The sequence below is a fragment of the Nesoenas mayeri genome (assembly GCF_963082525.1).
Source record: "Nesoenas mayeri genome assembly, chromosome: 2".
NCBI lineage: Eukaryota > Metazoa > Chordata > Aves > Columbiformes > Columbidae > Nesoenas > Nesoenas mayeri.
Window position 1 is genome coordinate 45,148,310 of NC_137543.1, and position 23,232 is coordinate 45,171,541.

Consider the following 23,232-nt stretch of genomic DNA (forward strand, 5'->3'; position numbering starts at 1 on the left):
GGCTGATACCTGACCCACGGGGGCCTCCGGCAGTCTCAGGTGGCAGCTTTATACCCATTTCTCTCCTCAGAGAGACCAGTCTCTGACCATGTCCCTGCTCTCCCGGGTTAAGCATTTGTACAGGTATGTGTATGATACCCACATCTATTGCCTGATTCGAGGTATAAACAACCTTTTTCTGTTTTTTCTTTTTTTTTTTTTCCTAGATTATTTTTACCCCAGACCAGTTCCGCAGTCCAATTCACCATGCAGCTGCACAAACAGCTATGTTGGTGTCACAGAAGGGTTGTCACAAGGTAAGGAACAAGTGGCCAGGGCAGTGCCGGCTAAAACCGACCTCCCTGCCAAAAGAAGTGATTACAAAGCCACTCCCTTAGAAACTCCAGCAGCACTTGCAAAAAAATGCCACCTCAAAGTGGTATTATTTCTTGTGATTAATCTTTCTTGAGATGTGCTGATTTTTAAAATGCGGCAGTTCAGAGATGGAAAACTCTTATTCAAGGAAAAAAGGAAAAAATATTATCTCTGCATTTGAGCTAGGGGGAAAAAAAACGTTTCTAAGTTGCTAGAATTCTAAATACTAGCATTATAAAAAATGAAACATGAAAAAGAGGTTGTTTGAATTCTAATAACTCAAAAAAGAACTACGTTTTGTCAGTCTGTAACCAAACCAGACACATCCTGTGAAACTTAGCAAGACTTAACTCTTATTAAAAGAGCAAACATATTTTGGTAAGTTCTTGTATCTCTTTGCTTAAATGAAATACACACCCTCCAGCATAAGTAAAATAATTTACCATTTCAGAGCAATGTTCCACTTTAAATATTATCCATAAATCCCATCAAAACCACAGACCACGTAACAGCAAAATGCTAGAAGACTATATAAGACAGGGATAGCAAAATGACCCCAATACGTGTCACCTAAGTGAAGATATTTAACTGGGATGACTAAACAAGATGACGAGCTGACCTTTGCTCCCTTCCACGTGCAACGGAGTTGGGGGGGGGATCTCGGGATTCTAATTGGATTTAATCACCCTCTGAAGGTGCCGCTCCATCCGGCAGCCAATGCCAGCCAGGCACCTACCTGGCTGCCTCCCTGCCCTGCGATAAATCTGGGTCACTGTGCCAAACGTCAAGGTTCTTCTGATATCTCAGATTGAAGGAATAACTACTTCCTGAGCACATAAACTGTACTTTAGCCCATGGATCCTCATGGCTTTACGTGTGTTTCATTCATGCAGTTATAAAATATTATTGTGCATGAAGAGAAGGTGCTGGGGAACTTTATTGTGGGCTTTTGATACTTAAAAGGGGCCTGTAAGAAAGATGGGGACAGACTTTTTAGCAGGGACTGTTGTGATAGGACAAGGGGTGATGGTTTTAAACTAGAAGAAGGGAGATTCAGGCTAGACATGAGGAAGAAATTTTTTACACTGAAGGTGGTGAAACACGGGCACAGGTTGCCCAGAGGGGTGGTAGATGCCCCATTCCTGGAGACATTCCAGGCCAGGCTGGACGGGCCTCTGAGCAACCTGATCTAGTTGAAGATGTCCCTGCTCTTTGCAGGGGGTTGGACTAGATGGCTTTTGAAGGTCCCTTCCAACCTATACTTTTCTATGATTCTGTGTGTTTTGCAAATTTCTCTACTATTACCACTTGCTAGTAGTTTCATAGTCGTGCTATTAGAAAGTAGTTGTGGTTTATATGGTTTAGCAAACCAGGCCAAAAAAGAGGCTTAGACTGTATTTTTGCTGTCTTTAGATCCCCAGTCAGTAAATGGAGTAGAACTCAGTGCTGCCCATTGCAGCTCTGAATGTCCGTGCACAGAGGTGTTTGCAGAAATCTCTGCAGAGCTGCAGCTGAGCTAGAGCCGTCTGCACATCCCATTCATGGCATCCCTCTTCTAAAAAGGAGGGTGTCAGCCCATGCTATAGTGGGGCACCAGCTGGTGGAAGGCGACATTGCCAAAGGGAACAGCTCACCCAAATCCCAGACTGGACACAAGAAAAAAATCATTATTTCTAGTGAAATCTCCTACCAGTTCTGAAACAAGCTGCCTGGAAACGCAGGATCTCCATCCTGGGTGGTTCTCAAGACCCTGCCAGCCAAAGTCACAGCTGACCCACCTACGCATTGGCAATAGCCTGGTGTGAGTGGCAGGTCAGACGCTGACCTCCAGGTATCCCTTTCATTTCTATGATTTGAGTATCTTCCCACCTGATTCCCATCTCCTGTACTCTGCCTCTACAGTAGATTATGTAATTGAGCTTTCTTTCGTCAACATTAATTGTACCTACCCCATCTTCATTAGCGGCAGACATCAGAAGAGTAGAGATGGACCTCTGTAACAACTGGAATGAGAACATTAACAGATTTTCTTCATGACAAAAGTTTCATGTGTGCAAAGACATTCTGTTCACAGATGAAAACAGTAATGTTGAACAAAGATTTATCATTTTAATATAGACTGATTTTGCTTCTCTGGCTAAGAAAGCAGAGGAGACGTGACACAAAAGATGTTCAGAATGGGAATCTAAAAATACATGTTCCTTCTAAGCTGTGGAGACTGAGGTTTCCCAAGGCCCAACCCAACAAAGCCCTTCAGCTGGACCATAAAACAGTTTGCAAACCTCAGGGTGAACTCAATGACTGTATTATTTGAGTGAGATCTGGGAACTGGGTTCTCAGTCCAATGAAACACAAGTTTAGTATCCAATTAAATTATGGGATACTAGTACATATTTTAGTTTTTCTTCTGACAGAGCTGTTTATAAAAGTGTGGCTTAGAGTACCTATATGTCCACATACCTAGCCTCACTATACTCAAAGAGACAGAAGTTCACTTCATGCCATACCTTTACTTTTACTGTACTCTGAGATCGGGAGGGACAACTCAAGAAGACTTCCAGCTGCATTTTCAAAACTGGTGAAACGACAACCTCAGAGCACTGGTTGCAATACAGCAATCCTCTGAAACATAAATAATGATGGAAAAACAAGAGAGAAATGGGAAAGCTATCAGTCATAAAATAAAACACAGAAAAAGACCAGCTAGCTTATTTTCTAAAATACTTTGTAGGTAGACTTTTAGTACAAAAGCCCTGGCAGAGATTCAGTTGATAACAGCAAGTAGAGCTCTTCTGTTGGTGGAGCTAAGTAACTCTCTTAGAGGACCTAAGCTCTTCTACCAAAAGGATCTTCCTTTTATAAAGTTCTGGCAACATGGGGAAAGGTTTCTATTTATAGTCACCCCACTTGAGCAAATATTACACTTACAACCTCCTAAAAGTTATGGCAAAAGAAAATTTGTAGTATAGATTTGGCTCGAGTAAGATTGATTTAGGCCCTCGTTCAGCAAACATTCAACATTTTCAGCACACACTTAAGTCATAGGCATAAAATTAAGCTCAGCTATAAGTTCTTGTTGGAATAACGCCTTGAACAAATATTGATGCTACATTGTTCTCCAAATGAAGCAAAAGTGTCTTTCAGAGTAGAGATTTTTTTTTTTAATTGAATTACACTATTATGTGAACATATACTCACATCCTCATTTTTTTGCATGATAGTAAAATACAGGAGAATTTTTTTTTTTATTTTATTTTCTGCCTTTTTGCCCTAGAGGCTATACATAACAAAATGTAAGTGGTAAAGCTTATAATATTTAGGAAAATGTTATCTATTTCAATGGGATCAAACCCACCCAACTTCTACTTGCGCTTTTTGTAAGCCCTTCCTGTATAAAGAACCCCCTTTTCCTTCTTTTTACTGTCTTCTCTTTTATCCCATCAGGTATCTCAGCCTCTGCCAGATCGCAATGACTAAGCAGCCATGCCAATGTGATGTAGGTTTAGCTTTTCAGGTGGTAACAGATCCTATAGCCTCAGTCTTCACATTCAGGACAGTTTTGCCCCCAGAATTATTCAACATCCTTTTTAAAAAAGTTATAAATCCTATAGGTCTGAAACACCACTCTTCCACACTTACGTAAATTACAGCAAAGATCACAGTTCAGTATGAAAATGAGGTGAATTGGTGGTACACAGTGTAACAAGGTAAGATAGACAAACACAAGAACCTACTTCTAAAGGAGCTTAAAATCAGACCTGTGATTTATGCGGGTGTTTATTAAAACTAATATTATAATGTAGTGGGCTATAAAATCTTTATACACAATACTTTAAGATTAATTTGAAAAAAAAGAGATAACTGCAAATTCAAACAACTTCGTATCTACTTGTATCTCTCTTAATACATTAATCTAACCTTGCAGGTTTTATCAGTTTATCAGCAATAAAAATACTACGTCTTAGTTTTAGGAAGGAACAAAGTGCAGCCCGTGCCTGCAGGAATCATTGCATCACCTCTTGCTGTTCTAGTTACATCTGCAGAACACCTGGAGTGCTCCAGAGCACGCTGACTCTCACCTGATCTGGGGACACAGCTCCAACTTTCCATTGCCACATCTGTCGCATGTCGGCCAGGAGAAAGCAGTGCTCTCATTAACCCCAACAACAGTACCTGCAGAAGATGAAATTCCTTCAAGATACTCACAGTAAACTGGCAAACACAGTCACTCCCGGCTTCACAGCAGGCCTGATCCTTTCTGACTCTCAGCTTAAGACTTGCTGGAGTGAGCATCAGCTCTTCCAAAAATCTCACTCCCTTTCTCCTTCATCTCTCTGACAAGGGGTGACAGTAAGGCAGAGTGTATAACATTCTAAAAATACCAGAAGGTAGATAATTGATAATTAACTTTTCCTAACAGGTTCACTTCTTCTGGTGTGGGTTTTATTCATTTTCTGATTTTTATTTGTTTGCTTTCTTTCTTGTCTGTCCACTGATGTTTTCATGGCAATAAATATCTATAAAAGTCATCAGGTCAGATAGCTTGATATCAATATTTAGAAAACACAAATGAATGAGAAGACCCAATCCCTTTCAAAAACAACAATGCAGGTTAAATTCTATTAACAAAGGAGTTATTCTTCATTTATACTGATTTAACAGAGATTGGATCTGGCTCACAGACTAAGAAGGGAATGCCAAAGATACTTTGGACTAATACAAAAGGCCTTGATAGTTTTGGCAAAAAAAATACATATTCAAAGTTTTATGAAACGCCAGTAAAGAGTGTATTATGTTTTATGGTAATAATATGCTGAAATTATGAGCATTATTTATGGAGAAAATACATCTAAGTATTCTGAAGTGTACAAAGCGAATCACCTGTAAGAATCAAATTATACTAAAAGAAACCCTCGCTGGTACAACAGAAGTACAGATTAAAAATTCCAGCTCCTATTGAGCACAAATCTCACAGTTTCATACCACACTCAAGAAAACAAACCCTTGGAGACTAGGAAGCATTTGCATTGACTGGTCTGTAAGACCAGATCTGTTAATTCCTCACATTCCTGGTTCTCCTGGGGCAAGGACTGACAGGAACGAGGGAGCTACACATAACCGTGATTTTCTTGGGGAATTCAAAGGACACCAAGTCTGAAGATCAGGAAAGGTACTTCTCAGATACAACTTTCATGACCCAATTTCTATGTGTATGATGAAACAATATGGATTTCACTGACAAAATAAGCAATTCTGTGTATGTAACCCCTTGCACTGTTACAAGCATAATCCTGATTCTTCAGTCTTTGTGATAAACTAGGAGTTTCCATCAGTACTTGCCACTACAAGGTAGGATGCTTTCTGCTGCAGCATGGGCATGGTTCTCTGCGAATGGAGTGAACGGTGAGCAGAGTCAAATCCAGTTGGCGGTCGGTCACGAGTGATGTTCCCCAGGGCTCAGCATTGGGGCCAGTTCTGTTTAATCTCTTTATTAATGATCTGGACAAGGGGATTGAGTGCACCCTCGGTAAGTTGATAGACAACACCAAGTTGGGTAGGAGTGTTGATCTGCTGGAGAGCAGGAAGGCCATTCAGAGGGATCTGGACGGGCTGGATTGATGGGCTGAGGCCAATTGTATGAGGTTTAACAAGGCCAAGTGCTGGTTCCTCCACTTGGGTCACAACAGCCCCAGGCAGCGTTACAGGCTTGGGGAAGAGTGGCTGGAAAGCTGCCTGGGGGAAAAGGGTCTGGGGGTGTTGACTGACAGCAGCTGAACATGAGCCAGCAGTGTGCCCAGGTGGCCAAAAAGGCCAAGAGCGTCCTTGCTTGTATCAGAAATAGTGTGGCCAGCAGGACTAGGGCAGTGATTGTCCCACTGTACTCAGTACTGTTGAGGCTCCACCTTGAATCCCGTGTTCAGTTTTGGGCCCCTCACTACAGGAAAGATATTGAGGTGATGGAGAGAGTGCAAAGAAGAGCAACAAAGCTGGTGAGGGACCTGGAGCACAAGTCTGATGAGGAGCAGCTGAGGGAACTGGGGCTGTTCAGCCTGGAGAAAAGGAGGCTGAGGGGAGACCTTATCGCTGTCTGCAACTACCTGAAAGGAGGTTGTAGCATGGAGGGGGTTGGCCTCTTCTCCCAAGTGACAAGTGATAGGACAAAAGGAAATGGCCTCAAGTTGCCCCAGGGAAGGTCCAGATTGGATATTAGGAAAAAATTGTTCACAGAAAGGGTTGTCAGTCATTGGAACAGGCTGCCCAGGGAAGTGGTGAAGTCACCATCCCTGGAGGTGTTTAAAAAAAGACGTATAGATGAGGTTCTTAGGGACATGGTTTAGCGGTAGACTTGGCAATGCTAGTTTAACGGTTGGACTCAATGATCTTAAAAGTCCTTTCCAACCTAAGGTATTCTGTGATTCTACGATTCTTGGTCATGGAAAATAAAAGCTAACAATTAGTTTGCTGAATATTTCCTTGTTCATTAAAAAATCACTTAAAACCAAAACAAAAGCCCCATTTTCCAAGAGATCTGTTTCTCTCTCAGCCTTTTAACTTTCCCTCAGTTGTGTGCCATATTGCAGCTGCAGGATACCAGTGCACAAGTAACTCAAGTACATTTGAAGGAAAGGAATCAGGAGCATACTGACAAGATCATTTCTAGTGGAGAGGTATATTTTGATGACAACGTAGAGTTCCATTGAGAAAACCACCAGACATCACTGAAGAGATGACAACTCATAGCAGCAACAGGTTTAAACATCTAGTGACAGTCGTGTGCATTCTGCATGCAAAGTGATTTCTCAGGTTTAAGCTGCTGAACTGCTGCACATCTTCGTCAAGGCTCTAGATTTTGCCTGACGTTCACAAACCTTTTGGATATTTCCTTGAGATCCTTCTGTTAAACGGAAACACACCTAGCTCAGATCAATTTTTACCTCTAGTCTATTTTTATGGGCTGTGGCTGATACCATTAAGGAGAAACTGATAATAGGACAACACCTGGAAAAACAGGTCTCTGGTGATGAATGCAAAGAAGGGCTGAGGATTAAAAGCAACACATTTGAAACATTCAAAAAATGTATGTGTAGGTTTTGTTTTTTTTTTCAGTTACCCTGATTAATGGACAGGAAGGGGAAAAGCTCAATCAAAAAGAGAAACCTAGGTAAACTGACTGACCCCATTTTGTTCACACTGTGAAGAAGGAAACTGAAAAAAACCCCACCCCTGAGTAAGAGCTTAAATATGAAAATATCTAGTGTCAAAATTCAATCATTAGTGGTGAGTCATATACTAAGTAAATATCATTAATCAAGTAATATTCCCACATAACATATGAGGTATGGACTAACTAGAATTTGCTCATAAGCATGGTTAAAAGGAAAAAGTTCTGTGCAGTATTAACTGCCAACATTTAAGTTATCCTGACTGCTACTATACAGCAAAAAGAGGTAAGAAATTACTTTGCAATGCATAGTCATACAAAAATAAATCCATTAATCCTGAGATCACAGGTGGGAACCACAGACTCATCTTTAAAAGAAGAATAAGCTTTCCAGTAGAAAGCAACCACAGGTTTTCACTCATCTGTGGAAGAGCATCACACTCCATCCCAGAGCTGATATGACTGGACGTCCCTGAAACAAGGATTTCTGACAAACTCAGTGCATCTGCTTGGACTGTAACTTTGTCATTTTTGATGGGAAGGAACCTCTGAAGTTCCTCCAGTCCAAACTCCTGCCCAAAGCTTGAGGCAGCTATAGAGTTGTACCAGATGGCTCAGGGTCCACCTTGAGCTGGAATCTGGGCTGGAGGAACTTCAGAGGTTCTTTCCAATCTAACTTATCCTATTTATACACCTTCCAAAAAATGACCGATCTACCTAAAATCCGTCAGGCAGCATGGCCTGAGCCCCTCCTCAGTCCTGGCATTCCTGGAGGCTCTGACGCTGTGACCAAGTGCCCTATCTGAGGATGGGGACTCAAGTGACCACCTGCATTTTCCACTGGTTAAAAATAAGTTTTTCTAGGGAAGGTTGAGCCTGCTGAATCCCTGAGAGCCAGGAGGAGCAGCCATGACTGCAAAGGAGCAGGAGGAAGTACTGCTTCAGGAAGGGGTAGAGTAAAGCCTTTGCAGCCTCTTTAAGTGTGAGGTGAGAGGAGACCCACATACAGCACACGTAGGTGACGAAAAGCACAGGAAGTGAAAGGAGGGCACAAAGAAAAAGAATGAACATGGCAATTAATACTGCTTCCCATTGAAACACAGACTAACAACTCTCTGAGTTAAGAGACAGAGACAGTAAGGGTATTTTAGAGATGATAAATTTTCCTTCATGGGTTACTCCATCAAATACACGTGCTCCCACCAACAAAGAAGGGTTAATGCTATTAATTTTACTTCTTCAGTACAAAGATGCAGGCAATAGCTAATTGAATTCCAAAACACTGGATATATATCTTAAATGCTATTAAACAATTTTAATTACACATAAAAGTGAGAGCTACCATCTCCGTATAGCATTAGCATAGGTATAAAGCAGACACTTTATATTCTACATCAGTACAAACGTGTGGGAACACACTGTTAACAGCTACCCTGGACACACTTCAGATGAAGCAAGACAAGTTGTAGGATTAATTTCTCCTTTTGTGCTTCTTCCATCTGTAATACAGAACAAGGAATGCGTGACACCTCCATGTGTGTAAAGTAAGTACTTGTTTACCCAAGAGATCACGAAGGTGTATTTTCTTTGCTCTACTGGAAAAAGAAAGGACAGAGAAATGTTTGCTTTATCCTACTAGGGTACACTTTCAACAGGACAAAAGAAGACAGGCACTTCTCATACTTAGTTATAAAATTACGACTGGAGAAGTGATAATTCTTAGCATTAACTATTGGAAACGTTAAAAAAAGAAGCCAAAAAGTATTTCACACCCAGTGAGAGAAACATCTTTCAAGTAACTCACAATACTGATGGGCGATGTACATAACAAACAAGGCTTTGAGTGAAGTGCTTCCAGTTGTGCTCATTTTACATTATGCAGTGTTAGAGTTCATCACTGCAAGGTGCTCATTTATTAATCACAGAGGCTTTGCTAACTTGTGGCTATACCATAAGAGAAGGTATGTTGGTATGTTTAGTAACAGCTTTGGGTGGTTTCAAACTGTCTTTTCAGTGCATGGAGTTATAGCTGGAAGGATTAATTTGTAACCATTATTTGCCATTATTTTAAAGCTCATTTCAAATGCTCCAGTGAACACTTGAAGATGTAAAGGTAAAACAGTATCAAGAATTTTCTACAAGGGCTCCTGGAGTCATAAGGATTAAATTAAGAAAGGACAAGAGCTATTGGGCTTTTAAGGACTTTTCCCTATAGGTACTGTACAACTGGGAGGTTTAAGAAGCTGACTGGACAAAGCATTAGAAAATACACAGTAGGAAAGGTTTCTGCATGATTAGGAAATATTAGAAAATACTTTTAAGAAATGTTTCTGCATGGTTAGTGGTAGGACTGAAATATTAGACAAAGCAATGATCCAAAGTGGCTGGTGAGCAAATATTGGCCAAGTTATGCTAGATGATTATGGTGAAATATTACATTGCCCCACTGCAGCAAAGCTCCATGGAAATCAGACACTAACCCCTACCATGCACGATCAGGCTAGTATATCTTACTCATCTGCCTAAAAAATATTGGTATACCTTACTGTTGCCAACATCAACAAGGCTGGTGTGAACAGAAGGGTCCTGAAAGAAGATGGTGAAGGTGCATCAAACACTTATTCTAGGGTATGAGTGAGTGGGTGCAGAGCTTGGTCAGCAAAAGGCAAACAGAGCCCACAAAGAAGTATAAAAAACTTAAATGTTTCAATGACCTCCAGCAATGCTGTGCTTTTTTATCCCTCCACACTGTTTGTGCAAGAAATCAATACGACGACCGAAAAGATTAAAGTGAGCACAAATAATTAACTGCATTCATTTCAGGAAAGGCCATACAAACCTCTTATAGCACAGATGGAGTTGGCCTGTGTTGTAGAATCCAGCTCATCGAGTCTGACAGGGCCAGTCAGCTCATTGAGGTCAGCACCGGCAGCCGAGCACAAAAGGCGCTTTTGTAATAAGAGAACAGTACGTTCAACACAAATAATCCTACCTGCCAACAAAGACATTTCAACTCAGTACAGTAACAAGGAAAAAGGTGACCACGTTAATTGTCATGGCCAATAAAGACAACCATCTCTGCCACCTACTAAACAGATGGATAGACTCCATCAGGTTTTCTCAATGACAAAATACTTTGCTTTCAGTGACACATGCATCATGCTCTCGTTACGCTTTCTGACTCCCAGGGAAAAAAAGATGTTTGAAAAATTCAAACATGACAGAAGAGAGTCTGATTTCACTCTCACTGCAATGCACCGTGCTCCCTGCAAATATCTTCCCTGGTAATAAGCTGGGGCACCCCTTCAGGCGGTCTTTGTTTCAACATTACAAAGGGTAGGTGCATGCAATGTTTTTCTCTCCAAAGCAGAGATTTTTGCTTCAGGACACACCACCATTTACACACGTTGGTGTTTCCAGTCCACTAACATTTTGGAAGTGACTGAAGGTGGGAGATGTGAACTACACATACAGGCACCATAGAGAACCATAGCTGGACCTCAAAAAAGAGCAACTAAAAATGGAAGTAAAGTTACCCACCATCCTTACATGATCTGTATGGTGGTGAAATCTCACACTTAAGGTGGTATAGGAGAGTTTGTAAAAATTCTGTGTCTAGGGACACGCAAGTCTCTAGATTCACTCTTTTACTCCTTTTAGAGGTAGTATATTCAATAAAGCAAGTTTCTGCAAGAATATCAAAACAAATGAAACCAAGTTTCTTAATAAAGTAGACTGTTTCAGTTGGAAGGGACCTACAATGATCATCTAGTCCAACTGCAAGCCTTTGAGTTTTCTGTCTGCTAGCAAATTTGATTGACACAGCCATCAGGGAAGACTGACAGAAGTACCGATGGACATAGAACAGGATCACTGAATCTCTCCTTTACTTTGGAGATCAAGTGAAAAATGTAAAACAGAAAACTTACGGGAAAGTTCTAATGACAACCCCTTTCAAATTTCTCCCCAAACTTGCAATGTCTTATTGTCAACTGAGAATGAAAGTCTCTGTCCCTCTAGGTCACATTCGCAGTATCAGAGATTAGGATGCTATTCCAGTTGGATTCCAACCGCTTCAAAACCAGGCGTAAATCTTACCATTCCCCCACAGTGCATCCTTGAAGAAGACGAGTCGTGAGGCAACGCTGAGGGCTTCTGTGATTTCCGTGCTGAGAACACACGATGCAGTGACTGACACAGCGACAACTTTTGGAGTGATATGAGCCACATTTTGCAACGTGGAGTCAGTCACGAACAACCAAATCTCTCTTTGATTTATAGGAACACTGTGTTTAGTCTATAATTTAAAAAAAAGAATACACATATATATATACAAAATTGGAATGCAGCCCTTACTTTTAGTAGACAGAAAGACTAAAATAACATCCTCATATTTAAATAACTAATAAAGCTAACAGAAATTATTACATTTAGTGCTCATACAGGATAATGAATCAAAGCTTTATTGGAATTTTTTATTATTCCTTGCTGCAGATATACAAACATTTCCACCTCAAATTAACTTTTTGAGGTTGACTCATTGGAATCTTGGCTTTACCTCTATCAGCTATCATGCTTTATCTTAACTCACTTGGACTGTACTAGGGATTTGAAAATATATTTTATTAAAAATAAATCTATGCTACATATACTATACTACATATACTTACATCATATGTGTATTTTTTATATATATAAAATTACTTGGCTGTGTTTATGAACAAAGACTTACATAATTTTTGCCTTAAAAAAAAAAAGGCTAATGCTACTACTCGTATTATTCCTGTGTGAGCAAAGTTTCCATGTACTGTTACCTGTTTCCCAAGAGCACCAGTCCTTAGCTAATTGCTACTGTAAGTTACGAAGCTGGAGTTTTTCTTTCTGTTGAACAAACATCTCTAAATATTTGAATGACGCAGAGATACAGGAAAGCAGATAACTCACAAGAGACATTGGAATTCACAATGACGATATAAGTTTTCTGCCTAAGACAGGTATAAAAATACTATGGTGTGACTAAATTAAGGTGTATGACAACCACTGATGTGGTTCATCTCAGCCTTCATATCCAAAAATAATTATCACAAAATCAGTAGTGTTTTTTAAATTTTTCACACTGGGATGATGAACAAGACAGACCAGGCAGACATTACATCGGTGCTTATTCCAGGATCTCTAACAAAATCGGATGGGTTACAATTTGGAGATTCACGCTTTTCTTCTTTTCTTTTTTTAACACACCTTTTATAATATCTCTGTGTGTGAATTTTCCCATGCTTTAGAAAAAATGGGTTTAATACACAAAGCATATTTCACATTTATCAGTCCAAGCAACTTGTACATTTTGAGATTCTAATACTTCAAAATACTTAAGATCAAAGTATTTTTCTTGATTTAAAAAGTTTTTGTTACTATTTTTAATTAGTCTGCTGATTAAAAATTCATACTTTGAACATTTAAAGGAAAATGAGATACTACAATTATTGGAGAGACACGTATCACATAAGTATTTCATTCTCAAAGTTGCGTGTCTCTAGCATGAGCTAATGCAATGAGAACCCCAACTTTTTGCCTTTAATTGAATTCAAACCTTAAAACCATTAATCACAAAACCCAATCAGTTGGGTTTTTTCATGCTAGCATCTCTTAGAACAAATGCAGTAATTGCAAATAATGACTGGGAACATTCATAACTCAGATATTATGGTTATGCCTTAATAAAAGATATGCTGCCTATTGCATTGACGTTGTTTCTTTGCCTGGTAACTACATATATTTGAGCACCTCCTCTGCATAGATAGCATTAGGACAGCTTCAAAGAAAGAATTTTTACAGCTGTCCCATAAGAATTGCTAACACATTAAAAGCCGGCTTTCATAAGAACCATCAAAAAAATAAATCATAGTAACAGCAAAAATCACAAGTTCATATAAAATCATCATCTTGCTATGTGTGACAATTTGTTCTGAACCGAGAGGACACAACAGACAAATAGCAGCAGGATTGAGTTATAAGGAAGGACAGCTCCTAAACCACAGATGGAATATATTTCCTCATATTCCTGCTGTACCACAGTACAGATTCTAAGTAATCAAAAAAGCATATTTCCATTCCTCCTTCACACAAATGCAGTATCTCAGAATACTGTAGCTACACCGAATAAATGCTATTCTTAAAGGACATTTGAATTAGCTCACGTAGTAGATTACCTAATAAATCTGCAAAATAAACCACAATGTAGCCCCTTCCTCCCTTAATATGACTTGGTGATTTTGCATGAGAAGGATACGTCCTCTTGGCAAAGGCAAGTGCCATAAACAAGCTGCTGTTTGTGACCTTCTTCTGGGAGGATAAGTCAAGCAGAACACTAACAGCAGGTAAATACCTTTACATTCCTAGAGCAGTTATCCAGAAGCATCAGCCACAAGTTATGCAGAAGAGGAATATCTTCTATTGCTCTTCCAATGTTACTTTCCAAAAATTTATGAGCGCTTATGTTGTTCACTTATGAAAACTTAGTGCTTACAGTTCAGTAAGTGAACAGCCATTACAAAGCAGCTAATAAACCTCCTAGTAGGAAGAAGAAATCACAGACCCTTTTTCCTGCTAGACAAGCTTCTATTCTTCAAAAACACATCTGTTCCTGCATGGTTCATCTTTTCTCTAACTTAGTTATTAAGTGCTTCTACACAAGAATACGAATGACCCACAGCATCTCAGATGTAGACATTCCTCAAAACAAAAGTGTTTGGCTAGGGTACCACTAGTGTGTAATTCTGATTTACGTTTTAACAGAACAGGTTTATTGGAAATAGAAGTTAACGCATGTATGTGTCCATCTTTCAGTTAGCATCCTAAAGATCCCATCAAGCTAGCCCTGATTTCACATTTGCAAATGCCCCAGTAAATTCTCACTTAGCATGGAGAAAACACATGAGACACCCCACATCTCAGGAGTTAAAAGTACTCCCTGCCTAAAAATCAAATCATAACTCATTGGCTTGTGAAGCAAAAGGGCAAGACCTAAATTAAATTTATGTCTCATGCTGGTGGGAAGCATCTCCAGCTATTTTGCTGGCTGTTCTGGAATTTCTTTGTCTTTGGTTCATATGCTTTGATTCACACTTTGTTTCTTGTGGAGCTGATGGACAATTGCAAATTATTCTCCACTAGAATTCAGTGCCGGCTGTACTCAGCATACAGTCGCCAGGAAAAAATAAATAAATCAGTTGCAAAAGGTTCCTTTAACTACTGAAGGAGTTTGCAACATTTTGAAAGAAAATTCTAGCATCATTCAGAAACAAATAAATAAAACATATTTATACGCTTTCCAACAAAGTATGGATGGCAGATGTATTTACCTAAGAGTTCCTCCTTTCTACTAACTGGACCATAAAAGCCAGATTTGCCTGAGGGGCTTCTATTGAAGTGAACAAAAATAGTCCACACACTTGCATGCAAAGAGCAAAACTGTATTTTTATATAACCATCGTTTGTTAAATTCTACATCCAGACACTTAATCAACTGGGAAATTTTTGCTATGTATCTAAGGACAGCACTTAGCTATGAACTGAGTCTCAACAAACTTCCTGCAAGCTCCCTCACCAGGGTGAAATATTACCTCTCGTTAGACAGTAATTTATTCAGAAATAATTCACTTTCTAGACTGGATGGTATTGAAACTGGAGATGCAGTTCATTTTACCCATTCACAAACATTTTAGACCTGATGATAATTCTGCTCATACAACTCTTGAAGATAATCCAGGGAGGCTTTGTGTTTTTCCCTAAACAAAAAAAATGCTGGCTTCTTCACATAAACATTATGTTGATTTTATGTTGAATACTTTGCTAAAAGTGAAAAGATTACCTTCTGCCTTAGATATAGCACTTGCGCCCAAAAGCTACAACGTTCACTACAACCATCGATCTGAAAATAGTACAAAAACAGGGAATGAGACAAACATGATACCAGAAATCCAGTGCTACAAAGTATTTGTTATCTGACTTGTAAAACAGATTACCTGAAGAATTTCCTTTAGACTACAAACAGCTGGTGGCTGGTACAACTTAGAAATCTGTTCTTCCTCATCCACTTCCACATGTATTTCACCAGACTGAATAGTAAGAACATAACAGAAGCTGGGAGGAGGAAGATTAGTTGTCATCTATTAAAAAGTAAGAAAAAGAAATGTGAGCTTAGAAAAGGCACTTTAATTTGGTCAGTCAGGTTTTATAATAATAGCCAAGATGAACCACACAATTTACACTTTAAGATGGACGGGAAAACAAAATTATACAGTTAATAACATCTATCTGAAGTAGAAGTTGAGTTAATAAACCGACATTCACAAGTTATAAGTGAAATCAGCTTGTGTGTATCATTCTTTCCATAATCTGACATTGATACTCATCACATCATCTCATGATCCGGCACGCCTGGCAAACACTGTGACTATTTCAAGGTACTTGTTGTTGGTTTTGCATTTTTTTTATTACGTGGTAGGGGTGCACTGATTATTATTATTATTTTTTTTTTTTAATTTTTTTTACCATCCGTAACTTTTCTGAGATTTGGGGACTTTTGCATGTGGGTGGGTTTTTGTGATAGTAAACAGCTGACAAACTTTTAAAGCTGCCAGATTAAATCCAGGACAGCACAAGGAGATAATGAAGAACAGGAACACAACAGCTACAAGAACTGCTCTCTTTGTGTTACGCCAGATTTTTCTTCCCACCCCTTGAAAAGTATTGTGATGTAACAACTTTATCAATCACCACTTAAAGAGGACCCAAACTAGAAAGGTTTCTCAGGAAAAAAAGGACAATGCTAATAAATAATCTTTATTGTGGTTATGGTAAAATATTCTTCTAGCGATGTTTGTTGTTAATAAAGCATTTCATTTAATAAAAGAAATATGAATCTATTAGAGACAGCTGCTCACTCATTAAAAAAATAATCCGCATAAAGGGAAAAAAAAAGCAAGAGGCGTCAATTCAAATTCTGTTTGCTTCTGACAGCACTGAAGAAGGTAACTAAATGTACATATGGCTCAAAAGAAATCAGTTTCACAGATCTCTTCTCAACAATACTATCAGCATACTGGCAATATGATTTATGTACCTATGAACAAAACTGATCCTATAAAACTGTGCATGAAACTATACTGTTTGTATCAAGAAAAATGTATCTCAACTGAAAAAAGTCCACCCAGCCAAAAACCTGCAGCAGTAGAATGTAAGAAAGACTTGATCCTCTGTGGAATGAGTTAGTATTTCAAACCCATGACAGAAGTGCAAATTTCATTATTATGGAAAGTTTCCTCCATTTTTAGATTGCTAATAAAATAGAGAAAATGAAGAACAAATGAGAGTCATAATACTGCTAAACAACATTTAAGAGCTTTGCTCCATCCGTGGATATTCCCGTTCTGTTGTCCACAGTATTTTATTGCACAAAACAATCCATTCTTCTGAGACTTCTGAAACCTCTAGATGAAAGGGGGAGTCCAGGCAAGAACAGCTGTTTCACTTGGTTTCAGTCTTGGTTTTATATATAACCAAGGTCTGAACTTTTTATTCTTCAACATAAACCCCTGCAAAGAGCTCTCTGCATTGCAGAGAGAAGACTTTAGAAATAACTAGTTACATCCACCTTTCATGTCCCCTGGTTTTGAAACTTGTTTATTGCTAGCTTCTTCTTTTCTGGAATTTGCATCCTCATTGACTCCTCTAGGCTCTGACACAAATTTTTAATACCACAAACTTCTTCCCCAAAGAACAGCTATACAAGAACAGCAGGACGGCACAAGCACTTGGTTACCCAGAAGCTTCTCAAACGATCTCATATTACCAAAATGACACTCGATACGACAGAACTCCTTTTCAAATACAAAAGCCAATTAAAGAAAAATTAAAGATGCAATTTTATATTTGCAAATGCATGGTGACATACTTTAAATCCATTTTAATACCTCACCAACCCCTAAAACCACAGAAACACCAATTATTTTTTAGTAGATAATTTTTGTGTTTATCCTTTTACTGTCTTCACATGAGACAAATACCAATTAAAATCACCCTAATGAGTAATAGACCTGATTCCAGCAGCTGGGCTAGGACAGAAGTTAATCTCCAAAACCCAGAAGATGAAGAGAGGGAGAGAATCTGATTCCCAAAGTAAACACAATTGCACTACTAACAAAAATAGCAGTTGTGAGTGAAAAAATACATTTCCATAGTATCAAGACTTACCATTTCAGAGTCTTGACTTTGTCCAGGAACTTTTACAGGCACTGCTGGAGGCCACAAACTGTCTATCAGACTAAAAAGTCCTAATGACCTTCAAAAAGACCAATAAAATCAGGTTTACAATGTTTTACAGTGTTACACATTATATTAAAAAGATTCATTAAGAAATATAATTTAAACCATTGCATGATTATGAAAACAATTTTATATCGTATTTGTGTTCTGGGAGCTGGTTTTGATTTGGTCTAGTTAAATCTCCATCATCTCTGCTGCAGGGTGGAGAGGGAGGGAAGGGATGTATCACATTAAGTGACAAGTAAATCGTATTTAATCCTTTGCCAAGAACGGCCTGCTACATGAGAAAATTCAGGGCAACTGGGGTAAATGCTGGCTTGGGAAGGACACGGATACCACTATTAGATTTTTTAAAAGTTTTTCTTCTAACATTTTCATTTCTTGCTTTTCTCTAACAGCTGATTGTAACTGCTTTCAGGAAAGTCAGCAACTATCACACATAGAGAAACAGGCAAGATTTTGTCATCTTAAGTACATGTCCAGAAGATGGTCTCCTTCCTACACAGCTGCTTGTTTAGTTCTTGTTTTTATTCATTTATTTTGCAAGTTTCCCACTTTTAACAAACATAGAATTAAGAACCCAGCATATTAAGGTAAAATGCCACAGGCTCTTTAGCTTTAGCGTGTCAAGCTGGAGAGTGGCTGCCCTGTCAGCTGGTACAGCATCCTCGCAGGAGAGGCAGGAACATCTGAGGGAGAGGCCAAGAAAACAGCCCAGAGAGGGGAAATAGCTACAGATAACCAGCTTGAAGAGGCATGCATGTTTGAGTTAAAGCTCTCAGTTATCTTGTCCTAGTTCTCTGTCTTGTTTAGCTGAAGCACAGAGATCTGGATTTTAACCCCACGCTGCTTCCGAGAATGCGATGTCTGTTCCTCCAATTAAGAAAGCCCCTATTTCTGAAACAGCTCTAAAAAAAATGAAGCCCCAAACTTGCTAAAAGTAATATCAGTTTCTAAACTCAACTGTCTAGAAGAAGGAAAAGGCATGTTCTGGTACAGGGCTGAAGCATGTTGCAATATGCTGCTTCTCTTCAAGGGGTCACAGAAACCGTCCTTTAAAGTTCTGCTTTTAGCTCACTTCTGCTTAAGCTTATTCATTTCTGTATTTCCCTAGTTCTTCTCCAGGTCCTTAAGCAATTAGACTTTGTGTGTCTATAGGCAGTGAACTTCTTCCCACGTTTTTTCATACAGCACCAGATAGCATCTATGATTCAGTGTTAATAGTGATGCCTTTGGACCAGCACTGTAAGAAGTTTCTTAAATGTAAATCTCAGACTGGATCTTGTGGAATAAAGCTCACAATTCACAATTCAGGTAACAAGCCGGCAGATTAAAGAGATGACACTGCTATCTGGAGTTGTGTTCTCCACAGCAGTGAACAGACCAGAAACACAAATGGGCTGTTCTTCTACAGAAACGAACCTGACTTACAGGGCATCATCGCTGAGTCTGTAAAAGGAGAAGGCTGAGCTCAGAGCCTGGGGTTTTTTGTTTGTTTTGTGTCTTGTTTTTAACAGTGAGAACATTACAACACACAAAGCAACACTTCTTGGGTATTCAAGAGACTACAGCAAATCTACCCCTTCTTTTCTGTCCTGTATCATACAGAACAATTTCTTCTTCACAGTCACAGGAATGCCAGTGCCGAGTGGAACCAACTGGTCTTGCTGACTGGGACATTAAAAAGAAGAGTTACAAAAAGAGAGCGTAGTAACTGAGTACAACTCAGACAGGTACACGCGTGGCCTTCCTCATGCAATGTGCAGCATGAGGGCAGGGGCAGAGCACAGGTGTGTTCCAGTTCGTATCCATTGCCCCTTGTCCTATCATTGGTTGTCACCGAGAAGAGCCTGGCTCCATCCTCGTGACGCTCACCCTTTACATATTTATAAACATTAATGAGGTCACCCCTCAGTCTCCTCTTCTCCAGGCTAAAGAGCCCCAGCTCCCTCAGCCTTTCCTCATAAGGGAGATGCTCCACTCCCTTAATCATCTTTGTTGCTCTGTGCTGGACCCTCTCCAGCAGTTCCCTGTCCTTCTTGAACTGAGAAATGGCAAGACATTGTGTCCTCCTCTGCAGAAAATCATTATCCTTACAGAAAGAATACAATTCGTTCTCTTTATTGGCCAAGCAATGCTCAAATCCCACTTCAATCTGACTTGAACAGTGGGTGTATTTTATCCAATGTGTGTATCCTTCTTCAGCTATAGAGTCATGATGAGAGATGAACAGCTGGCTCCGTGCTATGGTGAAGGAACATGCTCAGCCCCCAAGTGCACAAAGAGCCTTTCTGGCAACAGAAGACAAAATAAAAAGTTTAAAATTTTGCTATGTAAGTATAATTACTAGTCACTATTTAAAAAAAAATAAAATAATTCTGATCACAAAAGGACAGACTTCTGAAAAGTAGTGTAAAAAGTGAGAAGAAACAGGGTCAAGGATAAAAAAGGCATGTATTTTGAGTAACTTTTCTTTCAGAGACAAGGACTCTTGTAACACTGTATAACTTCCCTTAAAAAAAAAAGAAAGAAAAAAAAAGAAAAAAAGACTGAATCCATAGCAGGAAGGACAGAAATAATCTATAAGATTCCAAATTACAGATTCAACCCCCTACTTCCCATGCTAAATTGAAATCTATGGTAAAAACTGTTTTGTCCCATATTAAATATGCAGATGTCCACTGTTCATCAGCAAGACAGCAAGGCCACCAGTAACTCTAAAGGAGCATTATAGTACAGACTTACACAGAAGTACAGACTTATGGCAGGCAGTCCTCTACACACAGGTACTCCTCTCTTCTGCAAACCCACAGCTTCAAGCTTCGGTTGTATATGACACTTTTATATGTGTGCATGCATTTATATACACACAGAGAGACATATGTATGTATACATAATATGCCAAATAATTATTTTTAGTATCCTTAATTATTTTTATTATCCTATGTGCTCAAAAGGCATCTCTTTCAGCTTAAATTTTCGTTGCTGAACTTTGGCACGTCTTTTCTGTGTATCCACAAACATGAACTGCCTGCTGTGCACCCAGACAGCAGTCAGAGAATTTTACAGATTTCATACTCTTGAAGAGGCTGAATCCATGGCTTAGAAAATGCAAAATACACAAGGAGCATGTGCAGAAATTAATCTTGACCTATTTAACAAACTGTCTTAAACTGCTTCATAGAAAAATAACTGGAAGATTGCAAGTGATACTAGTAAAATAGCATTTACTTCTCCCTCCCCACAATTCTTGCCATAGATGGTGACTGTGCTGCCCTGTACAGAAAAAGCTGCTTCATTTCCTCACCTAAACACCTTCCGTCTCAATTCCACAGCTCAGCAGGAGACAGAAGTCACCTTCTGCTTCTAACTTTCCTGGCTTGTTCAGCCCCTCACTGCACAGTCAAATGGCATACATCCAGATGTGCACACAGGCATATACATGTTCACTCTATGATTTTTGATAAAAGCATGCAAATTAAAGAGAAATGCCACTGTAATTATATTTAGACCCAGTAAAGTGATAAATTGGTATCTACAGTCTCAGTACATCTACTCTGATCCTATGGAAATTTCATTCATCTTGCACTACAAGCTATACCGCAAAAATCAACTCCAAATTTTGATTTTTCAAAACTGTATTTCACTGACTCTGATGTGAAACTTATTTCGTACCTTACTAATAAGATTTTGTTTATTTCTCTCACAAATACAGTTTCATCTACAGTTCTGGTCCAAGAACTTTGCATGTGACATGCTTGATTCTACTTTTTAACACAACAGTTTATAGTTTGGGGGGGGATTTTTCAATTTCAATAATCATATCAGAGGTTAGGGGGAAAATTACTACAGGGAAAAAATACTAAAGAAAGTAGAAGGAAAACAATGTCTAGGAAAAGAAGAAAGAAAGATGTAAGGTTTACAGTAGGGGATATGAAGAAAGGTGACAAGATTCTCTTCCAACATCTTCCACAGTTCTGCTCTGTGGATTCAAGACTTCGCACATCTCTGTTTACTCCTCTCCTACTCTCCCAATTTTAGTCTAAAATACCCCAGTTTTCTTTTGGCAGTATCAGTCTTAATAATTAAGACCTCAAAAATAAAGCAATTCCTAGCCCTTTGTGAAAAATCTCCTTGCTCAAAACTAAAAAGAAATTCAGTAATAATCACCCAGACTGCATAAGCTTCAACTATCAAAGGACAAGCGATCCAAATATAAAGCTGCTACTGTAGGCCAGCTCTCCCTTTAATTGACTTTTAAAGACCTTACAGTGCACAAGCTATGCGACACTGTATTTTCTCAGACTTCAGTAATAAAAGCGACAAAATCATAAAGCCTACTAAACATACAGAGAGGAAGTGTTGCTGCCTTTTTTTCCGTAAGTGTTTTTTAGATCGATGAAATAATTTTGTGGAATAATTTTTTACATACTTTAATAACTCAGTTTTCTAGAGTATATTAGAAATTACATATACTACATGAAAACACTGAAATTATAATATAAAATACTTTTGATTCAATATGGACATGCCTACGCTATTCTACAATGCTGGTTACTGACTGAACAGCTTCATGACAGAAGCACTGAAGATACAAGCAGCAGCCTATGATTGTTAAAGAGAAGAAAACTGTGGAAAATACGTTTGTCTCTGATACATAAGTGGTCAACAAAAATAATTAAAAGGTAATGCAAATATTCAACATGTCAATGCGATTATAGAAATTATGCTTTAAACGAAACTGAACTTTTAACCGCAGCAATTATTGAAGCATTTTGGGACCTCAAAACCTCAGAGACGTGGGTGGCTCTTTTAGATGGCAGTCTTTTTGGAGGAGGGAAAACCAAAGGAAGGAAGTTATGATTTTCTTGCTCTGCGGAGCATTCTTGCTATTACATTTCCTGTCAACGTCCAGCCGTTGAAACACTTTCTTATATAGCAGTTAGCAGTGGTCTTCTCTTCTGAGTGTAAAGGAAAAAGAAGATAAAGTATATGGTGAAGAGTAGAGGAAAAAGGAGAGAGAGAGAGAGAGAGAGAGGCCAGAGAAGTATGTGACTTAAATAAATAGCAAAATAAAAAAGAAAGAAAGAAACCCCTCAGGCACAATAGTGACCAACACTACAGACAAACAGGGAGATTTCACGCTTCACTGCCTAACATTTGAAAGTTTAGAATGACAAACAACAGAAGCCAACTTTATTCGAAAATGCAGACATTTCTCAGAGAAACATAACACTGGTTGATGAACTCAATATTCAGAGTCTATTTTCTTTAGAGGGAAATGCAACAGGTAGCACAGCAAAATGCTGTGGAACAACCTGCCATGAGTTAAAGGCTGAGTTGTGTGCCAAAGACTGAGTTGATGTACCCTTCAAAGTGTTTTACTCTAC

General features: G+C 39.0%; 1 protein-coding gene across 1 annotated transcript in view; it reads right to left on the reverse strand.

Moving 5' to 3' along the window:
* Positions 1 to 23,232, reverse strand: part of SPIDR (scaffold protein involved in DNA repair) — a gene marked incomplete at both ends in the record, with an annotated part of 211,942 nt that overhangs the window by 824 nt on the left and 187,886 nt on the right. The window contains 8 exons of the mRNA XM_080364135.1: positions 2,304 to 2,357; positions 2,862 to 2,976; positions 4,434 to 4,527; positions 10,356 to 10,508; positions 11,615 to 11,813; positions 15,387 to 15,446; positions 15,541 to 15,684; positions 17,771 to 17,858. Of these exons, the coding sequence (XP_080220261.1) occupies positions 2,304 to 2,357; positions 2,862 to 2,976; positions 4,434 to 4,527; positions 10,356 to 10,508; positions 11,615 to 11,813; positions 15,387 to 15,446; positions 15,541 to 15,684; positions 17,771 to 17,858 (907 nt within the window). The remainder of the gene's footprint in view (positions 1 to 2,303; positions 2,358 to 2,861; positions 2,977 to 4,433; positions 4,528 to 10,355; positions 10,509 to 11,614; positions 11,814 to 15,386; positions 15,447 to 15,540; positions 15,685 to 17,770; positions 17,859 to 23,232) is intronic.